Source organism: Varanus komodoensis, unplaced genomic scaffold (genome assembly GCF_004798865.1).
Source record: "Varanus komodoensis strain SLA01 unplaced genomic scaffold, ASM479886v1 scaffold54, whole genome shotgun sequence".
In the NCBI taxonomy this organism is placed as follows: Eukaryota; Metazoa; Chordata; class Lepidosauria; order Squamata; family Varanidae; genus Varanus; species Varanus komodoensis.
Window position 1 is genome coordinate 2,160,987 of NW_025336142.1, and position 17,143 is coordinate 2,178,129.

General features: G+C 49.5%; 1 protein-coding gene across 1 annotated transcript in view; it reads right to left on the bottom strand.

The window, feature by feature from the left end:
• Nucleotides 1–1,386: 1,386 nt before the first annotated feature.
• CNMD (chondromodulin) overlaps nucleotides 1,387–17,143 on the bottom strand; it is a 20,777-nt gene continuing 5,020 nt past the window's right edge. Inside the window, exons 4-7 of the mRNA XM_044448256.1 lie at nucleotides 16,675–16,788; nucleotides 12,868–13,021; nucleotides 11,993–12,201; nucleotides 1,387–3,574 (exon numbers count right to left, since the gene is read on the bottom strand). Of these exons, the coding sequence (XP_044304191.1) occupies nucleotides 3,359–3,574; nucleotides 11,993–12,201; nucleotides 12,868–13,021; nucleotides 16,675–16,788 (693 nt within the window). The 3' untranslated portion in view covers nucleotides 1,387–3,358. The remainder of the gene's footprint in view (nucleotides 3,575–11,992; nucleotides 12,202–12,867; nucleotides 13,022–16,674; nucleotides 16,789–17,143) is intronic.

Consider the following 17,143-nt stretch of genomic DNA (forward strand, 5'->3'; position numbering starts at 1 on the left):
AAAGCAAACCATCATTTTTAGATCTGTTGATATGCCTGCCTCTCGATAGGGCCTTTACTGGATGAAGTTAAGGCTGTTTGCAATAAAAACAGTGGAACGTATGTGAGCATGATCACGTGACCTACACATGCATTTGTTCACATGATAGAAAAAATCAGAACGTGACATGGAAAGAGGGATTAAAAGCAATTTAGCATAATCACACTGGGTGCATCTCACTGCTTTATTATTCATCCAGTATCTCACAAGGGATACTCAGTTAAACAGAAGTTGGCTTTGTTACGGCAGATTTTATATTTTGAACGTAACGGGTCAACTACTTACTTGGTTGTATGTTGCATTCTGTTAAACCCTTCTCTGCTCGTCTCGGCCTCTCCTGCCCTAAATTTAGTAATCCAAATTTTTGCTGTAATGGACATACTACACAACTTCCCAAACAAGCAGATGTGCTAATGCTCGCATCTCAGTTGCTCACACCTGGCTGCATCTCCTAGGAGAGGCTAAGCCAGCCAGGAATCACTGGCTTATGGACAAACCTGGCCTATGGTTCTGGCTTGTTGGAGGGCAACAAACTAGGGGAACTACGCCAAGGAAACCAGACAGGATGAACCAGAGCCTTCCCGGTTGGCACTGGCTGGAGGAGCCAAATGGGTGGGTCTGGTGACGGAGACAAACGCCGCGGAGACGGCTCTTGGCTCTGGGCAGCAGTGGCAGTAATGGGGCCGTCAGTACCGGGGTGCTTGTGAGGGCAGCGGAGAGGAGATTGGCCCCTGCACCCCTCGCTCAAACCACACAGCCCTCCAACCGCGTAATCCTCCTCTTGCTTAACATACTCCCTTGAAATGTTGCTTCTCACATTTAATGCTGCTGACACCCAGACTGGACCGCCTTCTTGCCTGGCCTTTAACTAGTTAACCCTTGAAACAACCCAAGCCACAGTATACAGAATAGCTTTTTGCTTCGCTGTACTCTATGGTTTGCCAAAGAATTTGTCTTAAATTTCCTGAATTGTCACAATGCATTGCAGCATAATTAGCCAAGCCCTTTTCTTTCCCCGTCTCCTCCATCTTAATTTGAATTTGAGCTGCCAGTTGGATCCAAAGGAACTCAACTAGTCGTGTGCTCCCAGAAGTGGGTAGGCTGCCTCATGAGATTTTCAAAAGCAGATTGCAAAATGTTAGGGGAGTGGATTGTTTATGGTTCTGAAGCGTGGAAGGAATAGAGGATAGCACTGAGTGGGTATACGTAGCGTACTGCGTTTTAGTCCCGGATAGCATTCTTTTACCAAACAGCAGCTCTTCGGTCCTGCCTTCAAAGGTGATCTCTTAATGAATGGAACAGATAATTGGTTGAAAGTGAATTGCTTTCTTTCTTCCCCAGACTATATGCTTTTTTATCCTGCCTCACTGTCCTCCCTCTGGGTTTTGTGGGCTTCTGAAAGTGGACACAGCAGAATCTGTTTACCTGTGTTGAAAGATTGTATATATTGTAGCATCAATTCCTCTTTCAACCACCATCACAAAACCCCTATTGTGGTACCCTCCTAAAGTTTCAGTGAGTTCACTGGAATTTTGTAAACGCAAGTCCAATGAGGCATTAAACTATTTAATTTGTCTAGAAATTACATAAACGAGTGATGGATAGGACGCTTTTGAAATGCAACTACTAGCGGAGATTTCACTGCTTCTGTTAAATAGATTTTTTAGCTTCAAGCTTTACAACAAAGTATTGTAATGTTATCTAAGTCTGTGATGTTGAGTGTACTTCCAATGAAAAGTGCATCCAATTACTTCCAATTAAGTGTGTGCAAGATTGAAATGTAGGGGCTGAAAGGCTTAGTGTGTTGAATTGAAGTAAAGATTTGCTGAAATGTACAGAGTTTGAAAGCCTTTAGTGGCATGCACAATTCAAAGCAAATAGGGTTTATTAGCAACTTGTCAAATTTTCTATAATGAGCAACAAAGATTTCTATTACGGTCAGGTGAAAGCATCCATACAGAAAAGAAGTGAAGTGTCGTGGGGATAAGATTGAGAGCAGGGGGAGAATAAGGCAAGCTGCTTTGAGATCATTGTAAGGAAAAAAGATACAAATCTAATAAATAGAATCTCAGTTCTCGGTTTCAGTTAAAGGCATTTTTGCATCTTTGGCCTTTAGTCATTTAGCTCAAGGCGAAATGTTTGCATCGGAACATAGATCCCGTTGGCCCATGCAGCACATGCACGTGTGCCTGAAGGCGGAACCGTACCAGTCAATATGGCCTCTCCCATCCTGCTGTTAATACCGCATCTGGGTGTGTGGAAGCAGGCTGCTTCTTTGCACCACCTCCCACAGTGACAATGTTAGGCATGCCCATGGGAGGCATGTCATGCGCAGAGCCAGGGGTCAGACTAGATGGCCCAGGAGACCCCTTCTGACTTGCTCTGTTTCTACATGGTTTAGTGAGCGAATGGGGACGCCGTGACCACTCCTTATATTGATTTGTCTGCTTGCTTCAGAAACAAGCGAATGGGCATTTGCTCTATAAGAGCTGGGCTCCCTTAGGAATGCTCAGAAGCATCAATAGGACACACGGTGAAGAACTAAAATGCCATCTAAGGCTGAAACCTGTTGAAATCTGGCTTCGTCAGCACTGCGTGCTCCCGGGGGGGTTGGACTCGCAGGCTCCACAAAGCGGACTGGAGTCCAGGCCTTGCAGTCACCAGGCTTCTCCAGAAAGCTGGATGGGTTTCCTTGAATGCCCCAATTCCCTGAATTCTGTTGAAGTGTCTGCGTCTTCAGTACGGCCCTTCCCTTCCTGCAGCAGCTCAGCAGAGAAACAGCGAACTAGTTGGTTTCTAACTGCTCCATCCTGACCCAGGTCTGTATGAACAACAACAGAGAGCAGGTTCAGTTAGGATTTATTTGTCAAATTCTACATGGTTGAAGGAACTCCTCAAAGCAAAGGTCTAGCTAGGAAACTAACCGGACGGATTTTCACATCTCTTTCATAAGATGTGGGTAGGAGAGGCTGAATTTCAATTTCTAAGGGAGCTTTCATGTTGGAAAACTTATTCATACACAAAAGAGCTAATCTGGCTCTCGTCTTAAGAATCTTACTTTAAAATGTTGACTTTGAGCAGGGTTTAAGAGGATAAGATTGTACAAAAGGCCTTTTGGTCTAACTCTGAATTATTAAAACTTATGAAATATTAACATAAGTGTTTAATTTTATTTACATCTCTAATAGGTGATGCATTTAAACAATTATCCTTTAACACACATGGAGAGAAAATGAGTCGGGACTTTTCAGCCACATTTTTCAAGGTCTACTCCCACTTGGATTTGTAGTCCGGGCTGCTTCGAGCGCTTCCCTCTGCTTCATACGATGCCCAAGATGCGGGCAACCCACCAACTGCAGGGCATGATAAGCCGGCAAGCGGAGCGGCATCCTTGATAATTATACGGCCACGGGTAGTAGCCCAGGAGAGGTTCACAGATCCGCTGACAATGTGTGTAACTCCGCCTGCACTCGATGCAGCAGACCCCGTCGTGCTCCAGCCGCGGGTCAAAGCTCATCCCTTCACCCGCTTCCAGCTGCTGCAACGCAAATACAGCCGCAACGTCAAAAGGCAGCTCTCAGCAATTCTGTCTAGCCTGTACCCCTAGCCTCGCCCAGCCCAGCCCAGAACTGGCGGCTCTTAGTCGGACTTGGTTCAGGCAGCTGTTGGGCCTGCAGCCGGGCTTTTCAGAACGGTACTCGTAGCCGCCTGGGGCCTGTGGGCTTGCGTACAGGCATGCAGGCTTGTTCCTTTCCGTGGGCCCTCGGAAGCGGAGACCGCTGCTGAAAAGCCGCGGCTGGACGAAGCGTGTGCCATTCTCGTGAGTGAAAGAAGGGCAATGAGGAAACTGGCAGACCGCTGCCAAAAATGCGGCAGAATACAGGTAATAAACTGTGTTCTCGGTGGCCGGGGGGGGGGGGGGGGAATCATTCCAGCAAATTTGCAAGGAAAAACAAGACGGGGGCTTATTCTAAGTTTCAAGGAGGCTGGCAGGCCAGGCACCTTGTGGCAGTTTTTCTGCGGTCGTGTCCCACAGCCAGGCACGGCGAAATGCATCCGGCTGCATCTACGGCTTGTGCAGAACCTCTCTCCCTCTATGCAAAACTCCCCCTTGTGAGCATGTGGCCCAGGCTGCAGCTCAGGGAAGCATGTTCTGCCATCCCGTGGAGAGAGAACTCTGGAAAAGCTGGGGAAGGAGGAAGGTGGGGGGCGGAGGGAGATAAGGATTCCTTAGCACCTGTGCAGCTCTGGGTATGCATTTAGGGTACCCCTGGTCTAAACACCCAGCAGATGGGAAATGGCCTGGATACATCAGACCCTTGAGGCACACGAAGAGCTCTCTTCTCCTCCAGAGTCTTGATTCTGCGCTGCTACCTACAGGGGAAACATTGCCTAGAAAACATGGTGTGAATTGGGGGGAAAGGAGGAAAAGCATTAAGTGCCCAAGGCTATGCCAAGAATCCTGGTATTTATGCCCATCTTCAGTGGAAGAACTGGTATGCAACCCACAAGAAAAAGGAGGGAAGGTGGCTCTGAGGGAGGGGGAGATCCTTTTGTTCTCTTCCCTAGGCCTTAGTTATCTGCAGCAGTGCTCCAGGTGTTCCTTTTCTTCATTCCTGCCATTCCTTTGAATTCTTGACCAAAGAAGAGCAATGATTCTTTGCCGTGGCCTCTGTGCATCACACATATGGGTTGCTGTGCCTGCGCAGTGCCTAGGCCGGAAGATTAGAAAGCCAACGGTTTTTTGGCGAGAAAACTCCACTCCCCTCCCCCTTCGTGGTATAAATAGAGCGGAGTGTCCGCCATTTTACTCAGTCTTTGCGACCGCCGTTCGCTGTGCCTCGTGCCTATTCGTCTCTCGCTATAGATCTGTGCCTCTTCGTTGTTTTTGTCTCAAAAACCTTAAACTCCTCTTGCTCCAAGTTTGTTCTTCTTCCCGATTCAGCAGGCAGCGTTCCTCAAATGTATTGAATGTGGATCTAAAATGTCACCAGTTGATCCACATGATCTATGCCGCCTCTGCCTCGGCGAGGGGCATAGGACCGACAAATGCGGTCATTGCTTGGCGTTTACCAAGCAGGCGCGGAAAAACAGGGAGAATCGTCTCAGGAAGCTCCTATGGGATCAGGCATTAATGCAGTCTGACCAACTGCTCCTACGGCCTGGTTCCTCTTCGTCCGCGCCTCCTCAGCGCTCTTCCTCCACCATGAGTGCTCCGGCAAAGCGTCCTTCCTCGACCTCTGCCGATCCTCCGCAGCATCCTTCGGACGAAGGCGCCACTTCTATGGAGGCTCAGTCACTGCCTTCTCCCACGGCTAAGAAACGGAAGAAGCACAAGCATACCGGTCTGGATAAACCTTCCACCCATAAGAAGCTGAGGAAGGAGAAGGTGGGTAAGCCCGCTCGCAAGAGCAAGAAACCTGATCGCCCAAAACACCGGGGCTCAGGTTCATCGGGCTTTTCGGTACCGACGGCCGCCATGGTACCGACCCCCTTGGGACCAGCCCTGCAACTCATTATGCAGGCGATTCCACCGGGATCCCCCAGGCCAACCACTCGGCCTGAGAGCGTGCCTCCCCAGCAACAGGAGGAGCCGCTTCGGGAGTCCATCTCTGATGGTGAGATGAGAGACTCCCTGCCGAGGGACCGCTCGCCAACACCTATGCCACCGACTGAACCTCATGTGGCCTCACCATTACCTCCCAGATGTCGCAGCCTTTCATCCGAACATCGAGATGAGAGTTGGTTGATCCCGGGATATGGTGCTACCCCCGGCTGGGGTGGTTACCAACCATATCCCTATTTTCCTCGGGATCATAGATCACCATCGGTCCCGAGGGACGTACCATCCACCTCCAGGCGTATGGAGACGAGGTGCCCAACCTCCCCTGAAACCTCCTCCTCAAGCGAAAACTGGCCACGTTACGTGGAAGACTCCGAGGATTCGGAGGTCGACTCCACATCCCCTGATGTGGCTGTCGCATACCAAGGGCCTGCTTCACCAACGAACCGCATGTCTCTTTCACAGAGCTCATGTCCCGCTTAGTTCGTTCGCTTGAAATCGAAGCCCATCAACAGCCAGGCCCCTCCACAGATCGGTTTTATGATGTCATTCAGGGAGAGCAGTCCGCATCCATAGCTCTGCCACTTATAACTACACTCCGCCAGGCTATGGTCCAGCCCTGGGCCCAACCGGCCCAACCACAAGCTACCTCCCGTAGGTATGAGGCCGTGTATAGAGTTCGTGACAATGACATTCCCTTCCTGCTCCGTCACCCGAAACCGAACTCTCTTGTGGTTGAATCCTCCCAGGGAGTCCAGGGGACATACCGCTCCTCGGGACAAGGAAGGAAGGAAAATCGATATGCTTGCATGCTGAGTCCATGCGGCCTCTGGACTTGGCATGCGCATATCGAACTACGAAGAGACACTGGCACGTTACCAGTACTTTATCATGCAGAAGCTGGATAACGTCGCTTCCTCCCTTCCGGACCACCAAGCGGACCTTGCCAGGGTTTTCATTAAGGAGGCGATGCAGGTGGCGGTGCGACAGTTGTCTACCGCTCGTCATCAGGTAGACACCGATTCAAGGGTCCTCGTCAACGCCATCTCGCTACGCCGACATGCGTGGCTGCGCAATTGTAATTTTCCTGATGAGATGAAGCACAGAATCGAGGAAATGCCTTTTGATGGTACCGGTCTGTTCCACCAGAAGACTGACCGAAAATTAAAGGCGATTCATGAATCACGCCTAACCGCACGCCGCATGGAGCTCCCGCAAAAACGTAAGTGGCAGTGGCCCCAGTCGTCCTACTGGAATCAACCATATTATCCGCGCCAGCAAAACTGCCCTTGAACCCAACAATACCAACAACGGCAGCGTCGGAGGCAGCAAGCACAACAGCGTTTTTCCCAAGGCTGTCAGCGATTCGATACCGATAAACGCCCACGTTGACAGCTTGGGCGAACCATCCTCTCTTTCCCAACACCACCTTCCCTTCTCCCTTTTGGAGACCTGCTCCAGGGCCGACTCCCCATTTGGGAGTCCATCACATCTGATAGGTGGGTGTTATCTATCATCCAGTTTGGATATAGAATTCGATGTTATCCCTCCTTCAAGCCCGATCTGCTTCACACCTTCTTCATCGGTGCTACACGATGAGGTCTCCCAGCTACTTCTCAAGGGAGCGATTCGACAATTGTCCTGCTCAGAAAGATTGCATGGATTCTATTCCAGATATTTTACGGTCCCGAAAAGGGACGGTGGTCTTTGTCCAATCCTGGACTTACGAACTCTTAATAAGTACATCAAACCAAGGAAGTTCTGGATGACCACTTTGCAGAATATCCTTCTGTTATTGAAAAGAGAGGATTGGTTCGCCTCACTGGATTTAAAGGATGCTTATTTTCATATTTCCATCCATCCTTCACACAGACACTTTCTACGTTTTACTATCGGATCCGACCTATTCGAGTTTAATGTCCTACCTTTTGGCTTGGCCACAGCCCCTCGAGTCTTTACGAAGTGTATGGTGCTGGTATGCGCACACTTGAGGACACGGGGAGTACAGGTTTACCCATACTTAGACGACTGGCTAATCGTCTTGCAATCCGAGCAAACTTTCCTGTCTGATATAAAAATGACCTGCGCTCTACTCAATGCTCTCGGTCTCTGCATTAACCGCGACAAATCGTCCCTTATTCCCACGCAGGCCATCGATTTCATCGGGGCACGACTCGATTCGACGCAGGAAAAAGCCTTCCTCCCACCGGAACGTCAGAATGCCTTATGCAGCCACATTCATCGGATTCGGCTACACGGAACGGTCCCAGCCTTATCCGTTCAGACTACTGGGGCATATGGCTGCTGCGATTGCCATTGTCCCGTATGCCAGACTACGTATGCGACCCATACAACTGTTTTTCAATGCTGCTTTTCAACTGCAACAAGATCCTGCCACCAAGCCGATTCGGATTCCATCTGCAATCCTTCACACTTGAACGTGGTGGACCATCACAGAAAACCTGTCGATCGGCGCCCCGTTTCGACCACCTCGGCCAACGACAACTGTACACTGACGCATCCCTCCTTGGATGGGGTGCAGCATGTTTGGGACTTCGGGTCCAAGAGAGGCGAGGAAACATCAACTTTCTGGAACTTCTGGCGATTTTCAACGCCCTCAAGGCTTTCGAGACTGTGTTATGCTGTCAAGTTGTCCAAATTGCATCACACAACATAGCGGCAGTTTTCTACATCAACAAGCAGGGGGGCACAAAATCCCCAGCCTTAGCACGCCTATCGATGGACATTTGGGACTGGTGCATACCGAGGAACATCGTGCTTATGGCAGTTCATCTGGCTGGAACCGACAACGTCGAAGCAGATACATTAAGCAGACAGATGTCAACAATCCACAAATGGGAGTTGGACAAACAAATTTGTGAGAAACTCTTCCACTTGTGGGGTTATCTGGACGTGGACCTGTTCACCACTCGAGAGAACAGCCTGTGTACCCTATACTGTTCCAGAGCGGGTGTCGGGCCGGGATTGATGGGGGACGCTCTTATGGTCCCTTGGAGCAACATGACTTTTTATGCGTTTCCCCCGATCCCACTCCTGACAAGAGTGGTTGCGAAAATAGCCCAGGGCAACGCCACGGGGATACTAGTGACTCCGTGGTGGCCGAGACAACCATGGTTTGCCACTCTTTTGCTGCTGTCCAGTGGAACGTTCCTTCATCTACCAACTCTTCCGCATGTGTTAACACAACAAGGAGGAGCAATCCGTCATCCGGATATACTCTCTCTGAAGCTGACAGCATGGCGGATCACCTGATTCACGCCACTGAGTCGGTATCGGGGACACCTCACCCTACGGGTGACCTTTCTCAACAGACGGTATATGCGGCCCCGACTTCGGATTCGACAGCAACTGCCACGGTACCGATGCCTACGGACAGAGAAATTCAGGCGATTCTCGAATCTGCATTGAGACCGTCCACTCGTCGTCCCTATATGGCTAAATGGACAAGATTCTCCTGTTTTGCAGAGTGCCATTCCTTTTCCCCTGGAACAGCTTCAGTCACCAATATTTTACAATCTCTCTTGCATTTGCATCATGAGGGACTTAAACCATCATCCCTCAAAGTTTATGCAGCCGCTATATCCCATTATCGTGGCACTAGCCATGGATTATCAGTCTTCTCTCAACCGCTGGTTCGGCGTTTCAGTAAGGGACTACAAAATTTACATCCGTCTATTCGCCCTGCCATGCCAATGTGGAGTCTTTCCGTAGTGCTCCAAGCGCTTACCAAACCACCATTCGAGCCTTTAGCAACTGTGGGCTAACGCCTGGTGTCATAGAAAACTGCCTTTCTCGTAGCAGCTACATCAGCACGGAGAACTAGTGAAATTTGTGCTCTCCGCATAGACCCACCGTTTCTGAACTTCCATAAGGAAAAAGTCGTCCTTCGGATGGATTTCTCCTTTTTACCCAAGGTGGCCACACCGTTCCACCTGAATCAGGACATCGTTCTGCCGGCATTCTTTCCATCACCGTTGACCCCGATAGAACGTGCTCTACACACGCTTGATGTTCGCCATTGCTTGGCCTTTTACAGATCCCGCACTGAATCTTTTCGTACTACTAATAGACTTTTTGTTAAATACTCCGAGCATGAAAAGGGATCACCAATATCATCTCAGAGACTCTCTAATTGGATCGTCCAGACTATTGTCCTGGCTTATCAGCTATCGAAAATAGATTTATCTGTCTTTCCAAGTGGCCACTCTACATGAGCAGTAGCGACCTCGTCCGCTTTTGCCGCAGGGGTTTCGGTGCAAGACATCTGCAGAGCTGCGATCTGGGCTGGTCCGTGTACTTTCGCCAAGCACTACTGGCTTGATGTTCGTGCCAGACAAGACTGCTCTTTCGGTAGAGCTGTTCTCTCGTCCGTTCTTCGCTGACGACACCTCCCTCCTCCAACTGTGGTAAGCTTGTGAATCACCCATATGTGTGATGCACAGAGGCCACAACGAAGAATAGCAGGTTGCTCACCTGTAACTGATGTTCTTCGAGTGGCCAACTGTGCATTCACTTGGTGTCGGTGGCCCCACTCGGTGTCGGTGAGTGGATCTCGTTTTTCTTGGTACTGTACTATAAATTGCATCGGTACCATTTGGGTTATGTCGCTGGGTGGTTATTGTTTTCGGTACCGAAATATAATTTGCATCAGTACCGTTGGGTTATATCGCTGACTAGATATTGTTCTCGGTACCGTACTATAATTCACATCGGTACCGTTCGGATATAATTGTGTTTTCTCATTACTTTTATTCTTAACCTCTAGAGGGCGAACGTGCGGTCTTCAAGACTGAGTAAAATGGTGGACACTTCGCTCTATTTATACCACGAAGGGGGAGGGGAGCAGAGTTTTCCCGCCAAAAAACCGTTAGCTTTCTAATCTTCTGGCCTAGGCACTGCTCAGGCGCAGAACCCATATGTGTGATGCACAGATGGCCACTCGAAGAACATCAGTTACAGGTACGCAACCTGCTTTTATTGCATGGAAAACGTTGGCCAGGCACCTGCTTCAAAAAGAGGCCACGATGCTGAATCTCCAAACCACCCCCTCTGCTGCACATGCCATTCCGAACACAGCCAGCCTGTTCCTTTCTGTGCCCAGCTTCTGCTCCCAATGGATTTCTTGGGAATAGCCAGCACTTCTGGGTTTCATCCTCGGAACACGTCTCAAGTTCCACTTATCCAGACAATAAGGCTGTGTGGTGCTTTTGAGTGTGGGCTCAGGAAGATCGTGGAACCCAAAACTGCACTCTGCTTGTATTTCCTTAAGTTACTCCTGCTTTTTAAACAAAGAAAGCACATTGCTGTTTTCTCATAATTTAAGAGAGAAGAACTAGGGAGAACGTGAGAGAAGCCGCAGGAGCGCTGTGCTTTTGGAGGTAGGTTCCTTTCTGTTGCTGAATTCATGTTTTTTCATCAGTCCAGTACCTTGCATTATCTGACAAATTGCATTTGTTATCACAATGTGCTAGATTTTATCTCAGAGGTAAATTGAAATGGCACAGGACGAGTACAGAAGCTGGGATAGCTGGGCTTTGGCCATCCCATCCGTCTCTCACCTGCGCACAGCCAAGCTCTCTCCCTGCCAAGTGCCGGATCCCCTGGATGCGTTTCACTCACGCCCTTTTCCCTGGTCGCCACATTGGCCATCAGTGCCAACTGCTTTCAGCCGCCCCAGAGCCAGCGCCTTGCCAGTGCACGAGGGCACGTGGGCGGCACGACCTGGGACGGCAGGAGCCACTCGATCCATGGCAGCATCCATGCATCCAGGGCAAGAGCCCTGTCCTGCTCAGCCATTCGGTTGTGGTTGTCCAGGCAACTGGATCTGGGCCCCTTCCGAGCAGAGGGGCCATTGCTGCGTTCAGAGCGACTCCAGCAACAAAACCACTGCAAACGATTGGCCTGGAACACTGCTGAGAAGAGCGAGAGGCACCTGCCGTCCAAAGAACTTTCCCCGCGATCGTGAGACGGGAAAGGCCCTTCCCTTTCAGCACAAGGACGACTCTTTCTCCTCTACATGGAGAAAGCTGATCGGAACTGGAGGCAACTCTGGGCATCTTGTATTAGAAACTTCTGCACTAGCTGTGCATGCTGGGAAGGGAGCCTCGATGCCCTTTCCCCCCCGAAATACCATGGGCGATTTTATGCTGCTTTGGACACTAGTCCCTCCCAGTCTCACTATTCCAGAGTGCATCTTGCAGGGAGCCTAGGGAGCCCCGTGAGCGCATGGCCCGACCCACCCAAGGGGGACCCCTCAGCCGTGGAGCTTGCTGGGCAGTCCTAGACCACGGGCCATGCCGAAATCTGCAGGGAAGTCCTGCGGAGCGCTGGGTGGACGGGCGACCAGGGCCTTCACTAGCCAATACTCACATGGTAAGGATTATCCGGATTAAAAGCTGGCCTGATCTCTCTCCCAGGAGGTTGGGTGGCATTTGAGGGTGGTCTGCTTGGCTCAGCCCGTGGGGTAGAGCGTGGCCTCGTCGTTACTTCCTCGGCAGCTGCTTCAAGTTTGTCCAGGTTTGCATCGGGCTGGGTCTGGCGTGCCTTCCGGGCAGCCCCCCTCTTCCTTCTCTGCCCAGCTAGACAGACAGACAGACGCGGGGCACATCTGCAGTAAGAGCTCATGGCACATGGCACATTGAAGCAGCTTCTACAAAATGCTAGTTTAAAGACGCGGGACTGCGCTCCGTAGGCCCACCAGGCAAATCCAGTGCATTTATTTTGATGCCTTGCTGCACGAGAGATGGTGTTTTACCTGGAGGCGCTTGATGCGCTGCAGGAAGGCCAAGACCTGACACATGGCCCCTTCCCCTAGTGGCCGGATCTTGCAAGTCCCCGTCTAGAAGCTTCTCTGAGCACTAGAGACACCCCAGTCAATGGCAGAGGAACAAGGAAGGTCCTTGCATCCTGCAGAAGCCCTAGAGCAGTCTCCCAGCTTGGCGGTCCAGACTCTTTGGGCTACAGTTCCCAGCACTGCAGACCCCTGGCCATGCTGGCGGGGCAGATAGGAGCTGGTGTCCAAAACTTCTGGAGGGCCCCAATGGTGTAATGCATCTCCAGAGATCTTGGAGGACAGCTGAGACTTGGGACAGAGGATACCGAGCGACGGCGCAAGCGCTGCGATATGGATACGCACCCGGACCGGCAAAAGCGCCGCTGCATGGAATACACCCAATCTGCACGATCAGAGCTGATGTAAGTCCTCAGCTGAGCAGGGCTGAAGGCCTCTGTGGGGGAGAAGTTACCTTTCGGATAGGAAGGTCGAAGCCAGAAAATGTGGAGATCTTCGCAGAGCTCTAAAATTTTAGGACTCAGGAAATTGCTGTTCTTTATGGGCTGGTCGGCAGCAACCCACACCAGGGAGTTTTCATCGAATTGAGCTGCCATAACTTCATCTTCCTGTGGGTAGACAGTAAAGAATAAAGAGACCTGCGGGCAGCAGATGGACAGAAGTCGCAGCGCATGGCTCAGTCGCATAGCAGATGAGATGTGGATAATCGCCAAACGATCGGCAATGACCGAGGGCAGGCCTGCTTTCCACTCAGGGGTTTTATGCTTTAGGTTCCTTTTCCTCTTCCACTGCCACGAGCTAGAAGTAGCGGTAGTATTAGCTGATCATATCAACCTCAAGGAGAAGAATGAAATAGCTCTACTGGAAAAAGAGACTCAACTTCAAAGATGTGTGTGGCCAGGATGCTGTCCCCGGTGGATCCAGTGTCCCCTCGGCCCTGGGGTGATATATCCCAGCTTTCCTATGTTGCTTCAGAAGAAGTGTGCTTTGACATTCAGGGGCCATCGTGGGGCAGGAGAGCTGGAAGGGCCCCGAAGGCCCTGAGCCCAACCCCTGGCTCAGTGCAGGACTCCCAAGTCAAGCATCCCTGAGAGAGGGCTGTCCAGCTTCCCCAGAACACAGGCTCCATTGCCACAATTATGGGCTTCCCTCTTCTCCCCTAAACACAACTTAGTGGCTGGATTCACACGATACAAGTAACCACAGTTCCTTTTTTTAATTCTGATCCTCCCATCAGACAGTCAAGTGTTTTCTATGTTGTCATGGTTTCCTCACTGAGTCCTCCTGCTGCTGGCACATATCCCATCAGCCACCATGCCTGAAGTTCAAGCCAAGATGCTTCGCTTCTATTTTACATCACCTGCCTCTTCCTCATGGGCCCGTTACTAGCTAGAGAAGGATAGTAGAGACTGGACAGCAGGAATGGCTTGTGCAGTCACCTCTCTTTCCAGAGGACTCTATGATTGCTGCCTGCCAGGACCATGGAAACACGATCCTGGGTTCAGACAACATGACAAGCCATGGTGGTACAGCAAAACCATAGAACACACCACTGTTTCTTGTCGTAGTTTCTAAAGACCAAACTTACCATACAGAATGCCAAGCCTGGGTTTGGAAAGCACCAGGAGCCAAGAATGATAACAAACTATCATGGTTTGTTGTGTTCCCCGAACCCAGCTGGCGTGTGGCATGAATAGTGTGTGCTTGTATCTGTGTGACACATCTGCACACTCCTTTCAGAAGGAAATGCCTGTGCAAGTCAAATATCTGTGCATCTTGTCCAGCGTGCAGCTCAAAGGTCGCTGATGCCTTCCAGAAGGTCCAGGGGCACAGTCTGAATGGAGAAAGTCTACTGTGTTGTTGTTGTGCTTGGATGGTTTTTAAAGTACTGTTTTCTGCTATAATTGGGCTTTTGCTGGCAATCCGGATGTTATTTTACCCATCGTGGATGCCAGTGTTGACAGAGGGGCGGGATAGTAAATAAATAACCAGTATAGATATTTTTTTCTAAATTGCTCTTGCAGTTCTTTTCTTATCGGGATGTCTTTACTGGGGGCCAGTTCTTGCATGATGAGAACAGCGTGCGTGTGGATTCACTCTCTCTGCCATCCTGGCAACTGAGAAAAGGGGAAGCCACCAAAGGGGAGTAGAACCACCTGAGAAGAGTGACGGCGACTGCAAAATCAGGATGGGGCGGGGGATCGCGAGGACCTGCCCACCACCACATGGCCACCATTCCTGCAGTGGCGCGGACTCACCCAGGGGGGCTTCAGGGATCCAGCACTGCTCCAAGACAGAAGAGAGGCCCTGAAATCCAGACACTGATTTATTAAGCCTCAGCCCAGCTGACGGGACCACAGTTAATCTGCGTGGGAAAACGTTGAGCTGCGGATTAAGAGCACATCCGATTATTTCCCAAAGCCTCCTTGGACTTGGTGTGGATGCTGCTCTGACAGCAGGTGAAAACGGAAATGTGAAAGATGCTGTTTCCATCTCACCACCATTGGCAACTTTTTCGGTTGATTCGGTAGTAAATTAGTTCCTCCTGCCCCAAAAAATGCATGTACGGGTCACATGTAGATGTACGGTGCAATTCACATATAGCTACATTCGCAGTGCCCGCCATCTCTGAATTGACTAATTGGGTTCAGCGGGGCCTGCACAAGAGAATGCAGGGCTGCAGTCTTAATCAGTTTCTTAATTGATCCATCAGCTGCCTTTTGGCCAAGTAAGCAGCACCCATCTTTAACGGGATAACAGACGCGGGGCTCAGGAGCACAGGCTTCCCCACCAGCTGAGTGGGACTGCACTTCCATAGTTGTAGTCCAGCTTGTCTGGAAGGGGCCCGGTCGGGGAAAGATGCAGAACAGAAGCAACTGCTTATTCAGTGTTGAATCTCCACCCAGTCATTTTCAGAAAGTCAGAAGAAGCATTCCGCATCTTGGCATGGACCAAGTGGCCATGTTCCACAGCTGCAACGTTTTCATATCCCCCCTGCTTGGCTTTCTAGACTGCCCTCTTCACTGCCCATTTTTCTGCAATTCCCAGAGTTGTCACTGCTTGAAGGATCAATGCCCAGGATGGGTAATTTAGTAAACATAATGCGGCTGCTGAAGCAAGTGCACTTTTCTCAATTCATGACTCTTCCAACTAACTGCACAGCTTTAGCATTACATTATGGTAATGTCTGAGCATCTAGTAAAAGGAGCAAACAAGATTACGTCATAAATGTCCTGGTTCACATTTCATTATAGCAAATGTTGAATATAAAATAGCCAATTAAGCTAGCGTTTATAGAAATCAAAAGGGGATTTATCTCTAATCTGAGACAGTGTGATTTTCTTTACCATCCAGGTATTTTTATTTCCAAAAAGCCATCACAAATACCTTCCAAAAATGGCAAGAGAGGAAGATACAAATGAAACCTCTTAAAAAATCTCACTAGCTTGAGAGCATAAAGTCAGTTACAAAATCAATAATGACACTGTCCAAAATAAACTTGGCTAAATAAAATTGATCTAGTGAGGCACCTACACCAAATCCCACAGACTTCTTGGCAGAGGCCATTCTGAATTTTACCCTGTGGATCCATACACCTTCTGAGTTATTTTTTTCTTCATTGCAGTTAAGGAAAGGCAAGCTTCTCTTGTGTAAAAATAATAGTTGGATTCTTTAAAGTTTCTAGTTCAATCAGTGCCATTTTCCTACATTCCTTTGAAGATGAGAATGAAAAGCCTTTAGGGTGCACTTCAAAACGAAGGCTCTTTTTAACTTGCACTTCAAGCTTTTGGTCAATATAATTGCTTTTACTGAACAAGGCTTTTAATCAGAACCATCATATTAACTCAACGGTGGAACTGGAAGCTGAACGCAGCGCAAACCAAATCTTTCACAGCATCATAAAATTGATCTCTAGAGTAATAAAGTCTAACCTCATATTCTAGGGGAGAATTCTCTAAAATTTAAACCAAGCCTCACTGATGTTCACCCAGTATATTTTAAAGACCCCTCCGAGGAATCCCATGGAAGTAAACAATTGCCATTCCACTGTCTGCAGGTCAGCCTTCCAACATTTGAAGGTGTACTATTTTAAGACCTTTCCAAAACAAGCACACACCTGTTCTTCAAATGAGCTCCTTGGAGAACAGGAAGCAGTCCTCATACTGCAGTACTTCTGACACCCCCTTCTCCTTCTCAGAGCTCCGTCTTTGCAGAGAACTGTCCTGGACATTAAGGTGTAACTGGGGGTCAGGCTACCTACCAGGTCAAAAGAGAGACTCTCTTTTGTCATCGCATTGACTTCGGGAATGTGAGCTTTCGCTTGGGCTTTAATGTAGCATTTCTCTCCTCCAGCAAAACGGATGCCGGTTATACCCTGCAAAGCAAGATCTTGTCACTACTATAATTGCAAGTGTCCAGCTGCCACCGGGCTACTAAAACATCCAAATGACTTATGCATAAAAGTGCTTTTTAACATAGAAAGCAGAAAGAGAGGCTCGTTTCTGATCACGTGGTCACAGGAACTCGCAAACACTATGCCATGAAAGGGTTTCGGGAATGGTTTTAACAAGCAGCAGCTTGATGAAATGCTTTTTATCATTTATCCCCTATTCAGACCCTGCAGCAGGAAGCACACTGGCAGTTTGCTTTGCTTGGCAGGAAACAGGAGAAACTCTGTGCCTGTGAAGCATCTCTCTCTCTCTCTCTCTCTCTCTCTCTCTCTCTCTCTC